This window comes from Pseudorca crassidens, chromosome 10 (genome assembly GCF_039906515.1).
Source record: "Pseudorca crassidens isolate mPseCra1 chromosome 10, mPseCra1.hap1, whole genome shotgun sequence".
NCBI lineage: Eukaryota > Metazoa > Chordata > Mammalia > Artiodactyla > Delphinidae > Pseudorca > Pseudorca crassidens.
The window spans coordinates 76,416,767-76,439,396 of NC_090305.1; the positions used below are offsets into that span (position 1 = coordinate 76,416,767).

Here is a 22,630-nt window from a genome sequence, read left to right on the forward strand (position 1 = left end):
AGAACAATGAAGGCCTTTCTTCATTCTAAAAATCCCAAAGGTGATGTGGGCTCTCGGGGACCAACAGGGAGAGGCAAAATCCTGTCATGCTCCCCATTAGCTGTTCCTTTTTGCATTTTCGCAGCCCAGGGTGCTCTGCATTCCGCTCACCCCGCTTCCCAGTGGGCGGCAAATCTTGGTTTTAATGATCTGCGTTGATGAGACTAAAGCTCAGAAACAGACCGTGCTCGAGTATGCTGGGGTTTTGCTCTTGCTCTTATGGATGGAGGGGCCCACCTTGTCTGGGATGAGTTGAAGATGAAAGTGACTAAGAGAAGGGGAGTCAATACAAACCCGACACCAAAGGAATGTGTTGGGGAGAAAGTCGGTAGGTTGGCGTTAAAGTAGCAAGGTAACCCAGGTGAAAATGCAATTGCGTTGTTCAAAAGGTGTTGGCCCTGGAAAAGTGGTTGGAAAAGCACCCCCCGTTATTAACAAACTTCAGTGCCGGAGGTCCCGCAGCTCAGGGACCCCCAAAGGACCTTCAGGAGATACTCCTCCAGCTTGTGATAATTAGTCTTCCCCTCTGCGCGTCTCCTGTGTGGCCTCCCCACAGCTTGGGCTCCCCTAGTCCAGGGGCAGGGTGCGTTCTCCTGGCCCAGCCTGATCACATCACTGGCCGCTGTCCTTGACACAGCTCCACGGCCCCCAGCTGCCCACAGACTGAGGCCTGACTCCCGGCGTGGCTGGAGGAGTGGGCCCCCTCTGTCCCTCCCCACATCCATCCCCACTCAGACAGCACCAGGCTCCTTGCTGTCCCCTGCATTTGCCATGACCTCCCACCCTTGGGCTGCTCCCTCTTCCATGAATTCCCCTCCCGTGTGGTTTCTCAGCTCCCAGGATCCTCCCCCATCAGAGTCCTCGCTACATCGTGCTGCATTTGTCTGCTGTCCTGTCTGGCTTCTCCACCAGACCAGGATGTCCTCAGGGCAGGGTCTGTGTTTCCACCTCAGTAATGCTGCCAGCGGCACACCTCCTAGCGCTGAGCTGCAGGATAAAACATGAGGCATGTGGTCACTTCCGTCAGAGAGCCACAAGCCCCAACACTGAAGTGACTTCGTCCTAAAAATCACCCCTGCCAGGCCTGGTTGGGAGTTCTGTCCACAGAGCGCACAGGGGTCTGAACCTTTTCCGTCTAGTTTCTCTCTCATCCTGCAGGTGCTTGACGTGTCTGGGGCGGACATGTTGGCCAAGTCGATTGCCAACTGCCAGGTGGAGCTCCTGGAAAACTGTGGGCACTCGGTGGTGATGGAGAGACCCAGGAAGACAGCCAAGCTCATTGTCGACTTCTTAGCTTCTGTGCACAGCACAGACAACGACAAGAAGCTGGACTGAGGCCCCAGTGGCAGCCTGCACTCCGCACCCAGCATCCACTCCCATCTCCAGAATCTGACACAGCCACCACTTCTCAGGGATCCTGCCCCAAATGCGGTGGGAGCGCCAGCGTCCCTGAGGAAGCCAAGTCCTCCAGCCCCAGTCTCTACAGATCCACAGAGCTTCGGGGGCCACGAGGAAAACTCCAAGATGTTTTTCACAAAATGCACATTCACATGGAACGAAATAAGAAAACCCATCTATGAAATCTACCCAGAAGTCTTCAAGTTCATGTCACAAAGCGCCCACATTGGACCATAACCACCGAGGACATTTTCTTTAAGATGTTCCTCACAGACTGAGGCTCGAGGTATTTCTGTTGCTTCTGACACTCTCCCGTGCATGCTCAGTGGCTGTTTTAGGAGTGTTAGTCCCCGTTCACCAAGCCCCTCCCGTTTATGTCTAATTTAAGTTTACGTAGAGTCCCGTATGTGAATGCAGCCCGTCAACTGCAAGACCACGGAGGAACACGGCAGGCTGTAGAAAATATTTACACATGCAGAAGGGCGTGTTCTGCCTTGCCAGCTCTCAGAGCAGCAGAGAACACAGGTGGGTGATTTGACCAGCACCCCTGTGTCAGGTATGTCTTGAGTGAACCCGGGACAGCTGCAGTACAAAGAACACCTGGCAGGGTGGGTTCCCTGGGAATAATTTATTATTTTTTAAAAAGAACTAATAAAGCAATAATGTTCTAGACATCTATCTAAATAATCAGACTCGGGTTCCGCTCCCAAGCACCTCTTTTCTATCTTGCTGTGCTATTGAAAACCCTTGGATGTAAAATACTAGATTGTTAATGAATTCTGTGAATTCTGTGAACAGTAACGTGATTGAAAATAAATCTAAACCGCTGTAAAAGTGACCACAATGACATAAAATAAATTTAATAAGTCTAGATCAGCAACATGCAAGTGGTTTCTGGTTTTTGGTGTTTTTTTAACATCTTTATTGGAGTATAATTGCTTTACAATGGTGTGTTAGTTTCTGCTGTATAACAAAGTGAATCAGCTATACATATACATCCCCATATCTCCTCCCTCTTGCGTCTCCCTCCCACCCTCCCTATCCCATCCCTCTACTGGTTTCTGTCTTTAAGCTCTTAATGAAGTGCAATGTTGGCAGACGTTCTGTTAACTTTAAAATGTGTTTTTTAAAGTAAGGCTTGTTCTACAGGCATTGGAAGACCTTGCTTATATGAGTTGCTACTTTCATTTCCAGAAATCATGTTTGCAATTTTTATTCAATTGAAATTATATATCAATTTTTAAAAATTTATTTATTTATTTATTTATTTTTGGCTGCGTTTGGGTCTTCGTTGCTGCACACGGGCTTTCTCTAGTTGTGGTAGGCGGGGGCTGCTCTTCGTTGTGGTACGTGGGCTTCTCATCACGGTGGCTTCTCTTGTTGCGGAGCGTGGGCTCTAGGGCGCATTAGGACTTCAGTAGTTGTGGTGCATGGGCTCAATAGTTGTGGCTCACAGGCTCTAGAGTGCAGGTTCAGTAGTGTGGTACACGGGCTTAGTTGCTCTGCTCCATGTAGGACCTTCCCGGACCAGGGATTGAATCAGTGTCCGGCAGGTTCTTAACCACTGGAAGGCAGATTCTTAACCACTGCGCTACTAGGGAAGTCCTGAAATTATATATCAAAAACAAAGGGCATGAGTCATCAAACTGTTCCTTTTGACTCTCTTCTGTGGCATTTAGGAACCTAAACTCCCCAGGAGATTCACTCTTTCAAATCTTCTTACAGAGTCTGCAGCCATATAGTTCTGGAAATAAAGTGAGAACTTTGGTGAACATTGTGGTCTAAATTGAAATTCAGGACTTGGTCTGAATATTTTAGTTTATCAAGGAAGAGTAGAATATAGATCTTAAAAACAAGAGATGTGAAAATGTGACATCAAACTTGTGGGGTTCAGCTAAAGCAGTGCCCAGAGGGAAATTTATAGGCTGAAATATGTATATTAGAAAAGAAGAAAGGCTAAAAAATAAATAATTTAAGCTTCTATTTTAAGAAGCTAGAAAAAAAAAAGTAAATAAATCAAACCTAGAAAAAAATAGAAGGAAATAATACAAATGAGAGCCAAAATCAATGAAGTAGAAAAGAAAGCAGATATTTGACATGTTGCTTGTTCCAGTCTCCCATATTCACCAAAAATTCTGAGCCTAGTAAGGCTCTGGGAGGAGTCAGTCTTGATAGGTTTGGGTAGGGAGAGATGGTTTCCTTGGGGAAGAAGAAGCCTGAAGAAGCCCCAGACCTGGGATAACTACCCCAGATCATTAAGCCTGTTAGATGCAGGAATTGTTATGTCCTGGGTTGAACTAAGAATCAGGTCCAAAGGAGCCAGTGCACTGCACCCTCAGTGGGGTCATCCAGAAAGGGGCATGTGCTGGCCATCCCACCTGGAAGGATAGTGGGCAAGGTGTGCAGGACACGGCTCCCACCTGGAAGTGGAAAGCACTCCACTGTCACTGGAAAGCGTCACTGGAACCCACACCGCCTGCAGTGGAAGTGCAGGGTCTTAACCACTGGACAGCCAGGGAAGTCCCTTGAGAGTTTTGTTTTTTAAATTTCTTTATTTGTGGCTGCACTGGGTCTTCGTTGATGCGCGTGGGTTTTCTCTAGTTGTGGCTTGTGGGCTCTAGAGTGCAGGCTCAGTAGCTGTGGCGCACTGGCCTAGTTGCTCCGCGGCATGCGGGATCTTCCCGGACCAGGGCTCGAACCTGTGTCCCCTGCATTGGCAGGCAGATTCTTAACCACTGCACCACCAGGGAAGCTCGAGAGTTGTTTTTGACAAACCTGCAAAGTGGGTTTTCAAGTTTCTCTCTTGGCTCTGCAATTCTGGTCCCATGGTGCTAGGAAGACTCGAAAGCAGAAAAGCACATCTCCCTCTTGAGCCCCACTTCCTGCCTTTGTGATTATGAAGAGCCTGCTGGTTACTGCCCCACTGGGCCCTTTGGAGTGTCTTTAATGACGGTCTTAGAAAGAAGAAAGGGGTCAATCATCACAGCCCTCCCTCAAAGACTGCCCGAAGCTTCTGAAATAAGAGTGGAAAGCCCCAGGAATCACAAGTGGGCTCTCTTCCCTCACTGCCTGGAGCAGGGTTGTCGAGGCTGCTAGGGATGGAGCCTCCAGGCAGATGTTGAAGAGGCTGAGGGACCAGCAGTGTTTAGAACTCAATCTGCCCGTTAGTCTGGGCTTCTTGTTCTGGGCAGAAGTGACACCAGGAGTGACTGATGCAAGACATTGGATGGAGCTGCCCTTGTGTGTAAGTCTATCTTCTAGTTCCCCATCCCAGGGAAACTTAGTTGTTGCTTTGTCCAAAGGAGGTCCCCAGAAAGTACTGGGAAATTGTAATGTATGTCAGGCCAGGCTGAATCATGTAAATTACATGACTGAATCATATAAATGTGCCAGGCGCTATTCTAAGTGTTTTCCATGCATCAACTTATCAAGCTCTCACACAGCCCTAAAAGGGACATAGGACACTGTGCCCATTTTACAGCCAAGGAGACCAAGGCATGGAGAGGTAAAGTGTCTTGCCCAAGCTCACACAGATAACAAAGAGAGAGAAGCCTCTTGGTTTATGATTGAAGGTGTCTTGCAAAAACCGTGTTTTCACCGGTTCAGGCAGGAGCTGTCTTGCTCAATTTCCAGCAGAGCCTGGGGCCCTGTTGGCTCGCCTAGGCCAGGCCAGTGTGTGGCAGCTTCAACCACAGATCACTGAGGTCACACCTTGGGCCCCTGCATGTGGGATCTAGTTCCCTGACCAGGGATCGAACCCGGGCCCCCTGCATTGCAGGATGGATTCTTTACCACTGGACCACCATGGAAGTCCTTGGGGTGCAAAAGCCTCTCTGTGTTCCCTGTTTCCTGTTTGTAGAAAAAGGCTTTAGTCTCCTAGGCCTTCCCTGAGTTCCTGAAGAGCAGATTCAAGAAGTTACTAATTAGGAAAGTGAGGGAATGCAGAAACAAAGTAAAAGCAGTTAAGAAACAATAGTTCAGTAATAAAACACAGTCCTAGTTCCTCCTGGAGGGATATACATAACAATCCGACACGTATCTTTGAGTTGCTCGGCTGGAACTAAGGACCCACCCTACACCCCCTGCAGGTGGAGGATGGTGACTACATGCTGAGCACAAGCACTAGACCCCAGACAGGTTGGAACCAGAAGGTTGATGAATAGGATTCCTGAAGCATCACCTGTTACCTCACCAGCAAACAATTGGAAGAAAGTCGTCCACCCTGCAGCCCTCGCCCCAAACGTTGCCTTTAAAAGCTCTTCCCTCAAAGCCATTGGAGAGTTTGGGTCTTTTGAGCATGAGCTGCCCCTGCTCCTTGCTTGGCCTTGCCATAAACCTTTCTCTGCTCCAAACTCCGACCTTTCAGTTTGTTTGGCCTCACTGTGCCTCAGGCACGTGAACTTGGGTTGACCAAGTCTTTTATTGAAAGTAGCGATTTAGGACTTCCCTGGGGGCGCAGTGGTTCAGAATCCCCCTGCCAATGCAGGCGACATGGGTTCCAGCTCTGGTCCGGGAAGATCCCACTAGCCGCGGAGCAGGTAAGCCTTTGCGCCACAACTACTGAACCTGTGCTCTAGAGCCCACGAGCCACAACTACTGAGCCCACGTGCCGCAACTACTGAAGCCCGTGTGCCTAGAACCTGTGCTCCGCAACAAGAGAAGCCACCACAATGAGAAGCCCGCGCACCACAAGGAAGAGTAGCCCCTGCTCACCGCAACTAGACAAAGCCTGTGTGCAGCAACGAAGACCCAACACAGCCAAAATAAATAAATAAATTAATTAATTAATTTTCAAAAAGTAGCGATATATTGGGTCTATTTCAGAAATGTTTGCTGAAATACTCTTAGGCCGGGTTCGAGAGCATTTTTTAAAAAAACTCTCATAGTCTCTCTCTGTCTCTTTCCAAGTCTTTCTGTCTCTGTCTCTCCTCCCCCACCCATTGCCCCATCTCTGTTTCATCATTTTGTCTCATACCCGTCTGTCTCCATCACCCACACAGACACTCTTTAACAGTTGGAAACCTGATTCTTCTGATCCGTCAATCTTTCAAATCTTCCAGCGTCACTCCTTTAACCATACAGACTGGGCTTTCCCATCAGCCGCTTCTCCCTCCCCCTTTCATCCCTCCCACACTGGATGACGTTCATACAACCCTTCCATTCCTCGAAAGGAGGCAAAAAAGCAGTGCGAGTGGTCACAGATGGCGCAGTGGAAATGTCCTCAAGTTACCTGCCGCGGTCAGGGCCAGAGGGCAGCGGTGCTGGGGCTGCCGTCCTGGTATCTCCAGCTACCCTTGGGGCCCAGTGTTGCTCTCTGGGCTGGAGATCACCAGGATGTGGGCCTGGGGTTGCCAGTGCCTGTGATGGGATGAGGGTCTTGTGGGACCATAAGTCTAGTCAGGGTGAGGGAGAGGATGTCCTCTGAGCAACAGGACAGCCCCTCTCTCTTGGCTCCTGGAGGAAACTTTCTTTCCATGGTTTCTGGATCTTTGGTCTCTAAACCCTCAGGACAATGACTAGGAACCTCAGGGCACATGTAGAAGGCTGCCAAGCTCCAGCAGGGGATGAGAGGAGAAGAAGGGATTCTTAGGGGCAGGAAGTGGCACCACGGTGACAATCCCAGTGACCCAAGGTGAAAGCTGGCTGGGATTGGGTAACTGTTGCTGAAGGGCAACTATTAGTGTGAGTGTAGGTCTGCAGTCCCTTACCACATCTCACAGAGCCAGATGTGATACCGAATTCAGAAATTTCAGACTTTACAGAGGTGGTATTTTATGTATACCATACGTTGTGCAACACCCCCAGTGGGATCTGGGGCAGCTTTACATGATCCAATGCATTCGTATTTCTGCTGTATGCTCTATGCATATCCACAGCAAATGGGACAAAAGCTATAAAGAGCTTCACCGCAGGTAGGATTAAGCATTATGCCAGATGAAGAAAGATTTGGTTTCTGGATTTTTCTTGGATTTCAGGATTGCAGATAAGGGACAGTGAACCTGCACTCCCTGTCCCCTTCTCTCTTACCTTGGCGGGTGGGGGTTGGAGCTGACATCTTGAGGAAGAGTCTGTTCTTCCAAGGTGGAAAGAGAGACATCCAGATGGGTGTGGTCCACGGCTCCACCTGGTGACCATTAGGGGCAAGTCCTGAATTTTATTTAACAATTATCAGTATTCTAAAAGTGATGCCCTGTCACTTTAAAATAAATCAAACAAAATGAATGCTAAAACATTGTGAGCATCTCCTATACCCTCCACACAGCCCCACCTGTCTTCCATCAGTCCACTTGGAACCCTTCTAGACATTATACTTATGTATATATGTATGTGTGTGCACACATAGACACAGACATATGTGTAACTGGATGAGGCAGGTACTGAGCCCAAGTTTGACTGCTTGCCGCTCGAAAGGTCAGTACTCGAGAGACAAGTGTTGGTGAAAAAAGTTGTTTTGTTCAGGAGGCCAGCAACCTGCGAAAATGGTGGACTAATGTCTGAGACCATCTCCTAGTTGTGGGTTCGAGGACAAAGGTTTTAAAAGGGAGTTTCAGGAGTGCACAAGCAGGGGGCTACGTGCAGAACAGCACGGTCAGCTCCAATAATCATCTCGAGATGGGTCGTGCAGTGGTCTGGTCAGTGTCATCTTGGTGTTTTTAATGTGTACTCAATTAGTAATTTACTCCAGGGTTGGTCTGCTTCCACCTCCTTAAGTTCAGCCCCTGGAATTCTCAAACAAGCAAGATTATTTCTCTCGTAGTTAGACATGGAAGGAATTTTGTAGCCGGGAAGGCTCCACAGGGTCGTGCTTGGTTTCAGTCCCCCCTTTTCTTTGCTACCCTTCAATCCTGAGGGGAACAGGGGTGGGACAAGAAAGGGAATAACGTTTTGGATAGGGAGATTAATCATAAACTTGTCAAGGGAACTCAGTTTTCAGAGAACGCGGTAGGAGTTGAGTGCCAGACACAGGATAGCAGTGGTGAGCCAACAAAGACAAGGCCCCAACCTCATGGGCTTTACACTCAAGTTTTGGCAGCCCCGAGGCCCTCTCCCATGTATACCCCTGACTCATATCACACAATTGGTGGTAATACGGTGCCGTGTGGAGAAAACCATCTGAAGTCAGATGGCCCAATCCACCACTTATAACTGTGATCTTGGGCAAGTAACTTAGCCTCTTGTACCTCAGTTTCCACCTTTGTAAAATGGGGATGATCGTAATAATAGTTACTTTACGACTGTGTGAGAGTTCCATGAGATAACATATATAAAGTTTTTTGCATAGTACCTGGCACAAAGTAAGCACTTGATTATTGAATACACACGATATGTTTCACGAGTGCAGGGGCCATATCGTCTTGTTGCCAGTGCCTAGCACATAATAGAGGCTCAGCAAGTACTTACTCAATAAACGAATAGATGAAACTTGGCTTACATTCGGAAATAGGACCATCTGGGTTTTTTTATGTCAACTCAGACAACACCTCCTATGCGCTGGGAGCCACAAGAGACACTGAGAACCGGTTCTGTCCTTGGGGATTGCTTTATTTAGGAGATGCTCAGCAGAAGAGACGCTAGATATAAATTTTTTGAACGAATGAAGGCATAGATAAATGAATGATTACGAAGCACGCTCTCGGGCACAATAAACATGCCCTGAGTCCCTTACCCTATGCAGACATTTGCGCACACGGCTTTCTGCAGTGTGGGCACTAGAGGGCACTAAGCATGGAGAGTCTCAGATTCAGAGTCACGCCTGGGTCCTTAGGAGAACTTCGCGCGGTGACGTCATATCCTCTCTAGACGTCACACATCCGGGGGCGGGACAGAGAGGAGCCAAACGTAAACACCCCGGAGTTCGGGCCGTAGGCTTCGGGGGAGCTCCAAGTCTTGGTGGATTCTTGCAGGGAAAAGGAGTCCGGGAGGCGTCAGACCAGTCCGACGGAGAGCGGGTAGGCGGATAGCAGGGCGGCTGTTTTCCGGGAGTGGGCTCAGTTGGCCGCGCTGGTGACGTATGGACGCGCGCGCCTGGGGCGCATGCGCAAGGCGGAAGGACGGCGGGCAGCGAGGAGCGGTTAGCGGTACCTACTGCTCCGGCCGCGGACGCCAAGGGCTGAAGGCGAGGCTGGGCCGCCAACCTCCGCGGGCTTCTCTACAACGCGGTCTTAGTCGCGGAGGGCGGCTGAGAGGACCGAACGGGTCACGTGTGCAGAGCGCAAGCGCCCGGCCTCCAGGTGGGCGCTAAATCAATGGCGGACGTTAGTCTAAGAAAGTTGAAAACGACTTAAGTGCCCAACAGTACGGGATCGAGGATTCTGGGTTTTTTTGTAAATCGTTGACTTCGTCCCAAAGTTATATATTGAATGCTTGCTGTATGCGATGTATTGTTTTAGGTTTTCGGGAAACATCAGAGAACAAGACAGAAAGATGCCTGTTTCTTTCGGAATGTATATTCTAATAGGGCGGGGGAGGGAAGTACGAATAAAGAATAAATGAATTTCACAGTTATGTTAGAGGGTGGTGAATGCTATGAGGAAGAAGTAGAGCAGTGGCATGGGGGGATGACATTAGATCTAAATGCTACTGGAATAAATGGAGGAATGAAATTAAGCAAAGCCATGAAGGAGGCAAGGGAATGAGCCGTGTGGCTATCTGGAGGAAGAATATTTACAGCATGTGGAAAAGTAGGAGGGAGGCCCAGAGGCGGGAGGGAAAAAGCTAGGAGGCCTGTGTGGTGGGACTGAGCAGGGGAGAGCGGTAGGACGTGGGGTCAAGGTGGTGGGAGGAACCAGTGGTCCAGATCACGGCTGTAAACGCTTTGGCTTTACTCTGAAACGGGAATCTTTGCAAGGTTTTGAGCAGAGGAATGATGTGGCTTGGATGGTTTTTAGTAGGGTCACTCAGGCTGCTGTAGAGACTAGATTGGGGAGGGAAGCAGGGACACCTATTACTAGTAGATCAGGTAATGAGCATCCCTACAGCCACCAAAAAGGCTGACTTCAAAGATGATGATGACAGCCACCATGGAAGTGCTCACATTTTCCTGGTGAGCCTGGTGAATATGCCGGGCTGTAGGGAGGGTTTCAGAAGCACCATCTCCTTTAATCTCAGGACAACCTGAAGAGGGCAGAGCTATCACTCACCCTGAGGCTCAGCCCTGTCAGAGGTGACTGCTCAATAAACACTTGCTCCTTCAGTCTTTTTTTTTTTGTAAAATAAACATAACCTAAAATTTACCATTTTTAACTGTACAGTTCATTGGCATTAAGTACATTCACGTTGTTGTACAACTATCACCGTTATCCATTTCCAGAGTAGTCCTGAAATCTTTGCTGTTATTGGCATCCTAAGCCCCAGTCCAGTCTCACTCCCCTACCTCAAGCAGCCAACTCCTCTAGGGTAGTCCGTAACACTTAAAAAACACCTATCGTGTGCCGGATAATGAATGGAATGACTGAGGGTCCTGTTCCCCTTGCCCCTTTAGTCGGGGAGACTCTGGTGATGGGGAAAGAAGCACCAGGTAACTATTGCTGCAGTCCTGAAACCAAAGATAACTCTTGAACATACAGGCCTCACACTACCACCATTTGATCAGTCCTGTATTCAGAAAGTGATGAATACTCTGTGCCAAACTCAGTAAATATTCGTGTTTGTTGAATGGACGGTTGGATGTACCTGCTTGACCCTGACTTCTCATTTTCTCTTGAGGTCATCATTTGGGGGTAGTTGGAAGTGGGCCCAGAGAGGTTTTTGTAAATGCTGGTCTATAGCTATGTGACCTTGGAAAAGTCCCTTTCCTTGGTTCGGCCTCAGTTTCCTGGTCCCTTTAGTGGGAGAACCAGATGTTAAACAAATAGACAATGTTAAGAGATTGTGTAACAAGAGTACCTAACTTAGGGTGTCACAGAAGACCTCCCTGAAGAGGCAGTATTCCTGGAAGAGGTGAACTTTAAGTTAAAATTTGAAAGATGAGTAGGAGCTATCCAGAGTGAGAGTGAGGTAGGGGTGGAGCCAAAGGACAGGGATTCTCTCCAGGGGGACTAGCATGTTCTGAGTTCTTGAAAGTTCCAGATCTGTTAGAAATGGCTTGAGTGTCCGTTCCAGAATTCTTCTTAAGACCTTTGCTGTTTAAGCTCAGTCTTTTGCAGGGCTGCCAAATAGCCCTGTACAGGCCTGGCTTCTAGACAGAGAACAGGCAAATCCAACGTGCGGGAGGCCAGGAGAACTACCACCCCTCATTCTTCTGTTAGTGTTCTGTGTTGACAGAGTAAATAAGAAGAGTGTCTTCGGTCCCAGATTTTACTCCTTTACGCTTTTTACTTTTTTTTTTTTTTGGTATGAATAGGCATCATGCCAGAGTGGTCTTGAGGCAGCTCAGGAGTGGTTGGAATCTCTGTGTGCCTCTGGGCAGGTGTTAGCTATCTTTGCTGAGCCTCAGCGTTCACTTCTCAAAAATGGGAATACTGATAGCTTTTAGCTCATGGGATCATTTTGAAGACATGACCTAAGTCATGTAAAGTGTTTAGCACAGAGCTGGGTACTCAGTAAGGGAAAGTGTTTGCTGGGATTAAATAAGAGTACAGTGGTCTGGCATATATAAAATATAGAAACTTCCATTGTGTCTGTATGGGTAACATCAGTTTGACCAGAATTAGATAAGTTATTGTACTAAGAGTTCTTTTAAAAAATCATATAGGTCAAATTCTCATTAAAAAAGTGAAAAATAGCTTGTGTCTTGGTAATTTCTAGCCCCCTTGACCCTTCATGTAGGTGTGATCAGCACTGGAAAAGATGCCAGCCCCAGCTGCCGCATATGAAAGAATAGTTTACAGAAATCCCTCTGAGCACCACTACATGAAAGTCCACCTGTAAGTTCAGTCTCCTGAGTTTTATTTTCGACTACTCTTTTATGAATGTGAATGGCATGAAATTTAATGCAATGCATTTTTTAAAAAATATTTTTTACAGAGAATTTCAAGATCATGGCATTGGACTGAATGCTGCACAGTTCAAACAGCTGCTTATTTCAGCCCTGAAGGACCTGTTTGGAGAGGTATGGAATCACTTGGTAGTTTGAGCACTCCTAAGGTCTTTGTAAGACATAGTGAAAGGACACTTTTCCCAACATTATTTTAAAACTTTAAAACCACATTTGAAATTGCAGAAGCAGACTTTCAGAAGTGATGAGTTTTGTGTAGGTTTGTTCTCATATGCCTTCTAGTTGACAAGAACTTGTTAGACAAATGTTTAGTGTAGTGCAACTCAAAGTATGGTGTAGACTGGCAACCTGCAAACTGCTGGGGTTTTTGGGGGTTTTTTTGCCTGTTGTGGCTTGTACCAGAATGTAAATGAGCACACCGTTTCCTTTACTGAGACAGTCTCCAAGGAAAAAAAACTGAGCTGAAATAAACAGTGTGCTCACTGATATTGTTGATTTCCACTCTGGCGCAGCTCCTTATCACAGACCAGCACTTTGAGTAGTCTGTTTTCGCATTCAATTGAAAACAAGTAGAGTTTTGAAGAGAGAACAAAGACAGATGATTCTCAGGAAATTATTTCCTGATACATATTCTATCAAATTAAAATCTATCAAGCACTCATCAAAATAAAAACGTTTACTCTGCAAAAGATTTGGTTCAGAGGCTGAAAAACAGACTACAGACTGGGGGGAAGATATTTGTAAACCACATGTCTGACAAAGGACTAATATCTAGAATATATAAAGATCTCTTAAAACTCAGTAGTAAAGAAAAATACTCAAACACTCCAATTAGAAAATGGGCAAAAGTGGGAGTTCCTTGGTGGTCTAGTGGTTAGGATTCGGCGCTTTCACCGCAGAGGCTCGGGTCCTATCCCTGGTTGGGGAACCATCCCGCGTGCCACATGGCATGGCGCGGTGCAGCCAAAATCCAAAAAAATATTCTTAAAAATGGGCAAAAGATATGAACAGACATTTCACTAAAAAGGGTGTACAGTTGGCAAAGAAGCACAGGTATGGAAAGATGTTCAGCATCATTAGCCATTAGGGAAATGCACATTAAAACCACAATGACACATTACTATACACTTGGCAGAATGACTGAAATGAAAAATAGTGATAACACTAAATGCTGGTGAGGATGCAGAGAAACTAAATCACTCATACGTTGCTGGTGGGCATGTAAAATGGTGCAGCCACTTTGGAACAGTTTGGCAGTTTCCTTTAAAAAACTATGGTAGTTGTTTTTAAACTACCCTACAACCCAGCAATTGCATACCTGGCTGTGTATCCCAGAGAAATGAAAACTTATGTCCACACAAAAACGTGTACACAAGTGTTCATAGCACCTTTATTAGTAAGAGCCCCAAAATAGAAATAAGCCACATGCCCTTCAGTGGGTGAATAGTTAAACAAACTATGGTACATTCATACCGTGGAATATACTCAGTAATGAAAAGGAATAAACCATAGATACACCTGACAAATTGACGGAATCTCTAGAGAATTACGCTGAGTGAAAAAGCCAATCCCAAAAAGTAATATACTGGGTGATTCCATGTATATAATGCTCTTGAAATAACATAATTATCATAATTATATAATCTAGAGAAAGATAAGTGTTTGCCTGGGTTTAGGGATGAGGAGGAGTGGCGGGTGTGGCTGTAAAGGGGGTCGAAGGAGAGAGCCTTGTGATGCTATAGCTCTTTATCGTGATAATGGTAATACTTAAATTACCTGTATGGTAATATTGCATAGAACTACACACATATACATGTAAACAAATATGAGTGCATGTATAATTGGCAAAATGGGGATAAGCTCTGATTTATTATTTTCGGTTTTCTGGTTTTGATATTGTACTGTAGTTATGCAAGATGTTGACACTGGGGGAGGCTGAGTGAAGGGTGCATGGAATCTTCCTGCACATTTTTTTTGCAATCTCATGTGACTAATTTTTCAAAATAAAAAGTATGAGAAAAAAAATCCATGCACCCTCTATATGTCAAGTATAAAACCTGGTTCCTGGGGATGTAGTTGTAAACAAACAGACACGGCTTCTGCCTCATGGTCTTGGTTATTTTAATAGGAAACCATCTTGAACAATTAATGGCAAGAACGATGAGTATCTTGAAATAGGAAGTATGTGGGTCCTGTATGTGAAAGAGCGTAGCAACCAGTTGAGCTTAATCTTGGGAATCAAGGAAGGAGCAATTTAAATGAAGACTTGCGAAAGGTAAAGAGGCCTTAGCAATATGAAGAGGTACAGGAAGAATGTTCCAGGCAGGGGGAAGTTATAAAAAAGCAGGCCCAGTACTCCAATCCATTAAATAAAATACTGATTTTTTGGAGAAGAAAAGCAGTTGACAGAATTAGTTATTAGAGTTCAAGAGTAATGATGATAATAGTCTGCTGACAGCATTATTCCATACTTAGGTTGATGCTGCTTTACCCTTGGACATTCTAACCTACGAAGAGAAGACCTTGTCAGCCATCTTGAGAATATGCAGCAGGTACGACAGACAGTGGAACACTTCTAGTTTAACAGAGCAGAGAGACGGATGGCAAAAAAAGAGCAAAGGTGCTCTCCTCTGAGAATGAGAAGAATTTTGTCATTGTGAACTCCAGCCAGCTTTTGGAAGTTTAAATTGGGGAGAATATGAACATTCATCCACCAGGAACTTACACCCTAGAGAGCCAAACTTGTGATTTGCTTAAAACTATAATGTTTCCCAATTGATAGTCAGGGTTGCAAACTCAGAAGTGTATATTTTAGAAACATTCCTGATTGAGGTTCATGTTTTTCTTTGCCTTTGACATACTGTGCTTTTATTTTTTATTTTATATTTATTTATTTATTTATTTTTGCGGTATGCGGGCCTCTCACTGTTGTGGCCTCTCCCGTTGCGGAGCACAGGCTCCGGACGCGCAGGCTCAGTGGCCATGGCTCACAGGCCCAGCCGCTCCGCGGCATGTGGGATCTTCCCGGACCGGGGCATGAACCCGTGTCCCCTGCATCGGCAGGTGGACTCTCAACCACTGCGCCACCAGGGAAGCCCTGTGCTTTTATTTTTAAAGTTTTCTTATTTTAAATAGGTTTTCTGGTAGAAACTACTTTCTGGACCATCATAAACAAAAGTACTAGGGAGATGTTGCAGGGACAAATCTTTACTTACGCTTTCTCGATCTTTCCGTAGTGGTCTTGTCAAATTGTGGAGCTCTTTGACCCTGTTAGGATCCTATAAAGGCAAGAAATGCGCTTTCAGAGTGATTCAGGTAAAGACCATTCCTTCACATATTCCAAATGAGCTGAGTAGTAGACCAAACTACTTATTAATATGTGTCTCATTTTTGCGCTTGCATAAATCTAGTGTTGTTAACATCATCCAGCTGGGAGGGGAAAATTCAGGGCTTCATTAATTACAAAAATGTGAGACAAAGCACTTAGGTTTTAAATTTTATGGGGGAGGTTTGGGAATAAAACTTGGAACACCTGTGGAAAAGTCTTAACTTTTGTTGCTTAATGCCTAGCGCCTAATGTATTGGAATGCTCTTTCTGAGTTTATCATGACCACTTATTTATCTAAGGCTAGCTCTCAGGATGCTCTTTAAAATGCTACTACCTCACTTTGGCTTATCCTATAGAATAGGGCATGTTTCTACACTGTACTGTGTTGTGGTGCAGTTTTCTCCTGATACTGCCTTAAACTTTTTCTTTCTCTTATAGGTTTCTCCATTTCTCCTTGCATTATCTGGTAACAGTAGAGAACTAGTATTGAATTGAGTAGTCTTCAATTTCAGAAGTATTCCTCGCTCTCAAAAGTACATTTTGGTGCCAGCATAATGTGTGAAGACTGAAACAGCCTAAAAGCTCCTGTTGATGGAATTTGAGACCTCTGAAGATGCTCCCAGTAATTTCTAGCCATCGCCTTGGGTGGGGTAGGCTTCAGAGGCGTATCTGCTTGAACCAAGCAGTGCTAAACAGGCAGCACTTACAGCATGTGCACATCAGAGTTGGAGACCGGGCTGAACTCAGTAGGGCCTTCACACAGAGGGATGTGGCTATCTTCTCAGAATTAACAGGGGATGTCAATCCTTTGCATTTGGATGAAGATTTTGCAAAACACACCAGATTTGGAAAGACGATTGTACATGGAGTTTTGATCAATGGACTTATTTCAGCTCTCCTAGGTACTAAAATGCCAGGGCCAGGCTGTGTATTTCTTTCCCAGGAAATTAACTTTCCAGCGCCTTTATATGTTGGGGAAGTTGTTTTAGCTTCTGCAGAAGTGAAAAAGCTGAAGCGTTTCCTTGCTATTATTGCAGTGTCATGTTTTGTACTAGAAAGTAAAAAGACTGTTATGGAAGGCTGGGTTAAAGTTATGGTCCCAGAAGCTCCCACATCCTGAAATATGTCTTTAAAGATGCAAGTTCAGACATCAGTGTTACTGTTATTGAACAGCCTCTGAGGAAAACAGGGATTGCTGTTCTTCACCAAGGAGGGGCTGATGGACCCATAAACCCACATTGGTGGAGGGGAGCTGATAGAGGGGTGTTCCATTGTCCACTTATGCTTTGGCCTTATGCATCACACAGGCTTAAGTATATTTATCATCTGTCTATAGGGAATTCCCTGATGGTCCAGTGGTTAGGACTCTGGGCTTTCACTGCCGTGGGTGCGAGTTCAGTCCCTGGTTGGGGAACTAAGGTCCTGCAAGCTGTGTGACACAGCCAAAAAAAAAAGCAAAGAAAAAGTGACTAGACGAAACCAGAGGTGGGGCTTCCTTGGTGGCACAGTGGTTAAGAATCCGCCTGCCAGTGCATGGTTCACGGGTTCGAGCCCTGGTTCAGGAAGATCCCACATGCCGTGGAGCAAGTAAGTCTGTGCACCACAACTGAGCCTGCGCTGTAGAGCCTGTGAGCCACAACTGCTGAGCCCGCGTGCCACAACTACTGAAGCCCACACCTAGAGCCCGTGCTCTGCAACAAGAGAAGGCACCACAGTGAGAAGCCCGAGCACCACAACGAAGAGTAGCCCCTGCTCTCTGCAACTAGAGAAAGCCCGCGCGCAGCAACGAAGACCCAACGTAGCCGTAACTAACTAAATTAATTAATTAATTAAAAAAAAAGAAAATCATAGGTGATTCTAAGGTTGGACATTGTGTCCAGGCTCCCATGAGGTGCCATTAAAAAAAAACCAAAAACTGAAAAAATATTGGGAGAGTTATCATTTAGCTTAATGTTCTACTTTTAGGATTTCAGACCTGATTAGATTTGCATTTGGATAAGAGAAACCTACCTATATCTGTGTAGAATAAGTTTCTCACTGAATTTATAACTAGCTAGCATTTAATTATTGAAGAAGATAGGTCATCTTTGAACACCTATCTTTTACTAGTAAATATTCTTAGATTCTGTTCTTCAGCAGTTTCTGGGTCAGAGTTTATTGTAATTTGTTACTGTTTACACCAAGATGGTAATTTGTTCAATGTTCAGTGTCACTTGCCCTTCAGGTGGTTTTCCTGTTATCGGAGGAGGGCTTATGTGCAGATTTGGACTCAGCTATGTAAGTTCTCTTGGTCTCGTGTATAAAACAGGGATAAAAACACCTGCCACACAGGATTGTTGGAGGTGACAGATACAAATAGTTAAGGACAAGGTCTAGCTTATAAACAGTAGCTACTACTATTGCCCATTCTCTTCTGTGAATAAGGTTAGAGGTTTTCCTGAGTTTGGTGCTAACTGGCCAAAAGTTAGAGAACAGACCAGTCTTTCAGGATGTCAGCCAATCTCTGTTGGTATTCTAAACTTGGAATAGATCTTGAATGCAAAGCTCCTATTTTAGTAATCCAGATTTGTTTATCTCTCCCTTGAAAATACTGTGGGGTCCCCCCTTATATAAATAATATATGCTTTTATTTAAAAAATTATAAGGTAAAAAATTTAAGGAACACTGTGGAGGCCACGTTCTTAAGAGCTGAGGGGTATTAGAGAGGAAATGTGCCTAATGTGTTATTACTAACTGGTCATGCCCAACATAGCCAACACTATTAAGACAAGAATCTATAGTAGAACATACAGATGGTCCACCTGTGCTCTGTAGCTTTAGGTGGTGGCTCAGACCACAGCTAGAAGCTTTGATGAGGAAGGTAAGATCAGGTTTAATTGGTTGCATCAACCAACATTTCCTGGAAAAAGATTTTTTCTTCCTGCTGGTGGATGAGTAACTAGATTTTTAATTTTTTTTTTTACATCAAGGGGGTCAGACTACTAGAAGGAATTATTCTAGTCACTAGAGGGCAGTGATGTGTATAAATAAAGTGAGTATTTTAAACTTTAATACTGTACCATACTCTAGTTTGTTGGTGAGATGAAAATACCAAAATCAGAGTGAGAAGCAAGGATGCCATTATCATGAGTTTCAAAATGGGCAGCATGTGTAGATTTAGATCCACCTGAAGAAGGTGGATTTATAGGTGAAATACTATACATGCCTAAAATTTGATATGACATTGAAAAACAAAATGGGAAACTTAAGTCACAAAATAGAGACTTGAAGCTAAGACTGTATACTCCTGCAGAACTCATTCTCTGGGACTTAGCAGCAGTCCTGAAGCATGGGTTCATAAGTAGAGTGTGATGTAATCATTAATACTATAAGCTGCCATTCTTTCAATGATAAGCCAATTTTCTACATTAATTCTAATCCTTTAAACAGTTTTATGAAGTTAATGTTCCATTTTATAGGCAAGGAAACAGACTGATGTGGTGTGACTTGCCCAAGGTTGTACAGGTAATATGCAGTAGAGCTGGGATTCAAATAGCCCTGCCTGGCTCCAGGGCATTTTTTCCATCACCCTGTGGGTCTTAAAATGTTTCCATACTGGAACACTTTCAGTTTCTATAATGATATCTTGTTATGTGGCAGTAAAGTGTTTGGAACCACTATTCTATATAATTCTGTTTATATTCAGAATGTTCTAGATCTTATTCCCTTGCTACAGTTGTAGTGTTTTCCCCTTTGCTGTTACTTGATGGCTTCTACCCAAACCTATTGCCTACACTTTTTCTAAGCTGACATTCAGTGATTATTTGTCTTCAGAGCAGAATTACTGAAAGAGTTATTCTAAAAATGAAACATCATGTGCAAGTCAAGTATGGTGGGGAGGGATGGATGTCAGATCTGGTGGATAGCTGATTAATACTCTGTAACTTAAAGTAGCTTCTCAATATGAGCATTTCTTTTTTTTTTTTTTTTTTGTGCTCAGTAGATGTCATGGTCTTCTTTGTGAACCAGTGATCTTTGTAAACCAATAAAAAGTTGGACTAGAGAAGCAGGCAAGAAGTTAGGGATACTTGTCTGTACACAATGACTTGTTGTTTTTACTCAGAGCCAAGATTCTCAGACCTCTCATGCTCTGTTAAAGCTGACTAACAAAAACTAGCTGGTTGGCTTTTTCATTTTGAGCTCTGTACAAGTTGCCAGAAAGAATGGCTCTTCTAATGAAAGCATGGGTGACCCTCAAATCAGGAAGTCCCCTTCCAGGTAATTGCGAAGTGGCTTTGTACAGGGTCACAAGTGGAAGTGAGTACAAAAGTACTGACTAAAATATGAGGCCAAATTGTACTAGCACTTTCCACATAGGGGCATTATAAGACTGCAATTTATGTAATGTTTGATTGCCACAGAAATGTATACCCATCTTAAGCAATTTCAGTCTAATGTACTGGAAAATTGCTTAACAGCTTTTTATATTCTATTAGAAACACTTCCATATTGGTGAAGTGCCACTCATTTCTTTTTCTGGGCAGCAAATCTTAAGTAGCAGCAGGGAGAAAGCCTCACCACAGCCACCATTCATCTTGTGTATTCAGCTAGAAAAAGAAGAAACTGCTAAATGCACATTCGTACCTCTTAGGTAACCACATGTTTTCATTTTGTGCTGAATTGTTAGTCATTTTTCTTCTATGTTCTCAGAGTATGATTAAGAGACCAATTTACTCCCAAAGAAAATTGCTACTAAATTACATCTATTAAGTTTTTATATTAAAACATACTCCACCAAAAGTTGACAGTCACTCTGAGCAGTTGTGCCACTCTGAATGCCTCATGTACTGGCATAATTTATTAACTGGCTCTATTTGAACAGAATGCAAGTGCTGTGGAATTACTCTTGGGCTGCAGTTGAGTATCTCCAGTGTCCCAGATGTTTCACTTCCTTTGTTCTTGGCTTTTCTTCATATGGATTACAAACACAGCAGAGGCTAGAATTCTCGACATCTTCAGAGAAACTTTGAGTTGGAGCGAAATCGTAAGAAAACCCAAAGACAAATGTGGACATTACATAAATAGAACAGGATTAATGGAAGGCTCCACAAGCAGTCGATTTCTAGGCTACAATCAATTTTTAGGGCGGCTCTTAGGTAGGCCACAGTTCATATGACCTTATAAACCCTGAGCAAAATTCCTCTGCGATGTGATGGAAAATAACCCGTAAGGGAAGTAAGAAAGATCAAATGTGAGTTGTTTGATTTATCCAGATGGTGAATATTTAAAGAAAGTCATTCAGAGTTGGGAGGGGATGCTGCTTAGGAAGCACTGAGTTTTTCACAAGCTTCTATGTCTTGATTTGTAGAGCAGTTGCCAGGTCTAGAAGCAACCTCACTAAAACTCATTATCTTCAGTCAGTCTGGCCAAATGTCAAGCTGTTAGATAAACAACCTGTGGGCCATCTAAACATTTGGCAACGTGCAAGAATGTAAATTTTTTTTTCCCTCTGCCAGCCCTGAGTAGTGTATGTGGCAACAACTAAGGTACTGCATATCTCATTTGCTTTACCCAGCATGAGACTGGAAGCAAAGTTGATTTGATTCAGATCAGCTCTGGACTGGGGAGTTGCCCCACCTTCAGTATGAGCCACTTCAAAAGCCAGATGGATAGCGAGGCTGTCATAGGATTGGGGCCAGGTCTCCAGAGGATCTATTTAGTATTTATTCTGAGAGGTTTACTTTAGTCAAGAATTTCTAGAGAATGAGAAAGGCTAGATTGAGAGTGTGGCTTCATTTCATCAAATATCTGGTTTCTCAGTTTCGTTTTCATAGTAAGGAAGACAACAGGCTGTCACTTGATGACCTTTGCAACTCAAAGGTTATATAACACCATTATTTTTCTCCTAATCATACAAGTAGCTTCACTAGAGACATTTTGAAAAGTGCAAGAAAACAAAAAAATAGCATCATGATTCCACTTGCTAGAGACCCTCAGTTAATACTTTGGTGGGCTTCCTTCTGGTGTTTTTCCTAAAATATATTTTTAAATCTTGGGATCATAAAATGTATATATTGCTTTTTTCTACTTACTGTTATATCTAGAGCATTTCCCAACATCAACATCCTTTGATAATCTCATTTTTAATCATTGCAGAATATTCTGTTTAGATTGTACCATGATTTGTCCAATCTCCTATTGTTAGATATTTATCCTTGAGTGCTGTATATTTGCACTTGTCTCTGATTATTTCCTTAGGATACTCTCCTGGAGGTGGGATTACTGAGTGAGAACATTTTCAAAGCCCTTGATATGTGTTGTCAAATCCCAGTTCCTAATGCCAGGCCTATTACATGCTTAAGTACTCAGTAAATAATTGTTGAATGCATAAATGCCTTTTGGAAAGGTTGGACCAATTTATACTCCCACCAGCGGTATGCGAGAAGAGCCTTTTCTTGATCAGCCCACGTGATAGGAATAATGATTAAAGCAGAATTTTGGTTTCTGTGATTCTGGTAATGAAATAACCCATTTGCCTTAAAGAAATGGAAGTAAAAAGTTGAACCCTCCCTAAGTGATATATAGTTTTGTTTTAATGGACTGCTGCTTTTAAACACACTGGGACAAACATGGAATGCAGGAGAATTTTGATTATTTTAGGATGTAATCATGAAGTTCCATGTTTCCCTCTTCATATCTCTCTCTCCACTGAGTCTTGGCTTCTAAGTCAGTCTGTCATGGCTACTTGGCCACTTAGAGTTGCCCAACAATCCCCTTAAGCTTGTGATCTGGGGCGGGTACCCTTTAGATACTGTCTGGGCTTGTGCTGTGATGTCAGATTGTGGTCATGGTGTTTCCAAGAAATTTTGTTCTTTTGTCTGAAATGTAGAAATTTAGGGAAGATAAATTTAAGAGTTAGAAACTTCCATCCTGAACTGTAGCGGAAGGAA

General features: G+C 44.2%; 3 protein-coding genes across 12 annotated transcripts in view; all 3 read left to right on the top strand.

Annotated features, from left to right (window-relative positions):
* ABHD6 (abhydrolase domain containing 6, acylglycerol lipase) overlaps positions 1-2,319 on the top strand; it is a 61,581-nt gene extending 59,262 nt beyond the window's left edge. For all 6 annotated transcript variants that reach the window (XM_067754915.1, XM_067754916.1, XM_067754914.1 and 3 more), the window contains exon 10: positions 1,198-2,319. In XM_067754915.1, coding sequence (XP_067611016.1) covers positions 1,198-1,374 — 177 coding nt within the window. In that variant the 3' untranslated portion in view covers positions 1,375-2,319. The remainder of the gene's footprint in view (positions 1-1,197) is intronic.
* Positions 2,320-9,225: 6,906 nt separating this feature from the next.
* RPP14 (ribonuclease P/MRP subunit p14) lies at positions 9,226-16,278 on the top strand. Of its 5 annotated transcripts, none has more exons than XM_067754944.1 (6): positions 9,226-9,386; positions 12,184-12,302; positions 12,403-12,487; positions 14,849-14,925; positions 15,610-15,688; positions 16,140-16,278. In XM_067754944.1, exons 2-6 carry the CDS (start codon positions 12,226-12,228, stop codon positions 16,194-16,196), a joined length of 375 nt encoding a protein of 124 aa, XP_067611045.1. In that variant the 5' UTR covers positions 9,226-9,386; positions 12,184-12,225; the 3' UTR covers positions 16,197-16,278. The 5 variants fall into 5 exon arrangements, with proteins under 5 accessions (XP_067611045.1, XP_067611043.1, XP_067611047.1 ...); XM_067754942.1 differs by having other exon boundaries at positions 9,228-9,386; positions 12,205-12,302; XM_067754946.1 differs by lacking the exon at positions 9,226-9,386 and adding an exon at positions 9,417-9,761 and having other exon boundaries at positions 12,205-12,302.
* A 36-nt stretch (positions 16,279-16,314) lies between these two features.
* Positions 16,315-18,752, top strand: HTD2 (hydroxyacyl-thioester dehydratase type 2). Its single transcript, XM_067754941.1, has one exon. It carries the CDS (start codon positions 16,315-16,317, stop codon positions 16,819-16,821), a length of 507 nt encoding a protein of 168 aa, XP_067611042.1. The 3' UTR covers positions 16,822-18,752.
* The last annotated feature ends 3,878 nt before the right edge of the window (positions 18,753-22,630 follow it).

Coding starts and splice junctions, on each gene's coding strand:
- RPP14 (XM_067754944.1), top strand. CDS start 12,226: ATGCCAGCCCCAGCTGCCGCATATGAAAGAATAGTTTACAGAAATCCC. Junction 12,303..12,402: donor CACTACATGAAAGTCCACCT/GTAAGTTCAGTC, acceptor TATTTTTTACAG/AGAATTTCAAGATCATGGCA. Junction 15,689..16,139: donor GCGCTTTCAGAGTGATTCAG/GTAAAGACCATT, acceptor TTTCTCTTATAG/GTTTCTCCATTTCTCCTTGC.
- HTD2 (XM_067754941.1), top strand. CDS start 16,315: ATGCTCCCAGTAATTTCTAGCCATCGCCTTGGGTGGGGTAGGCTTCAG.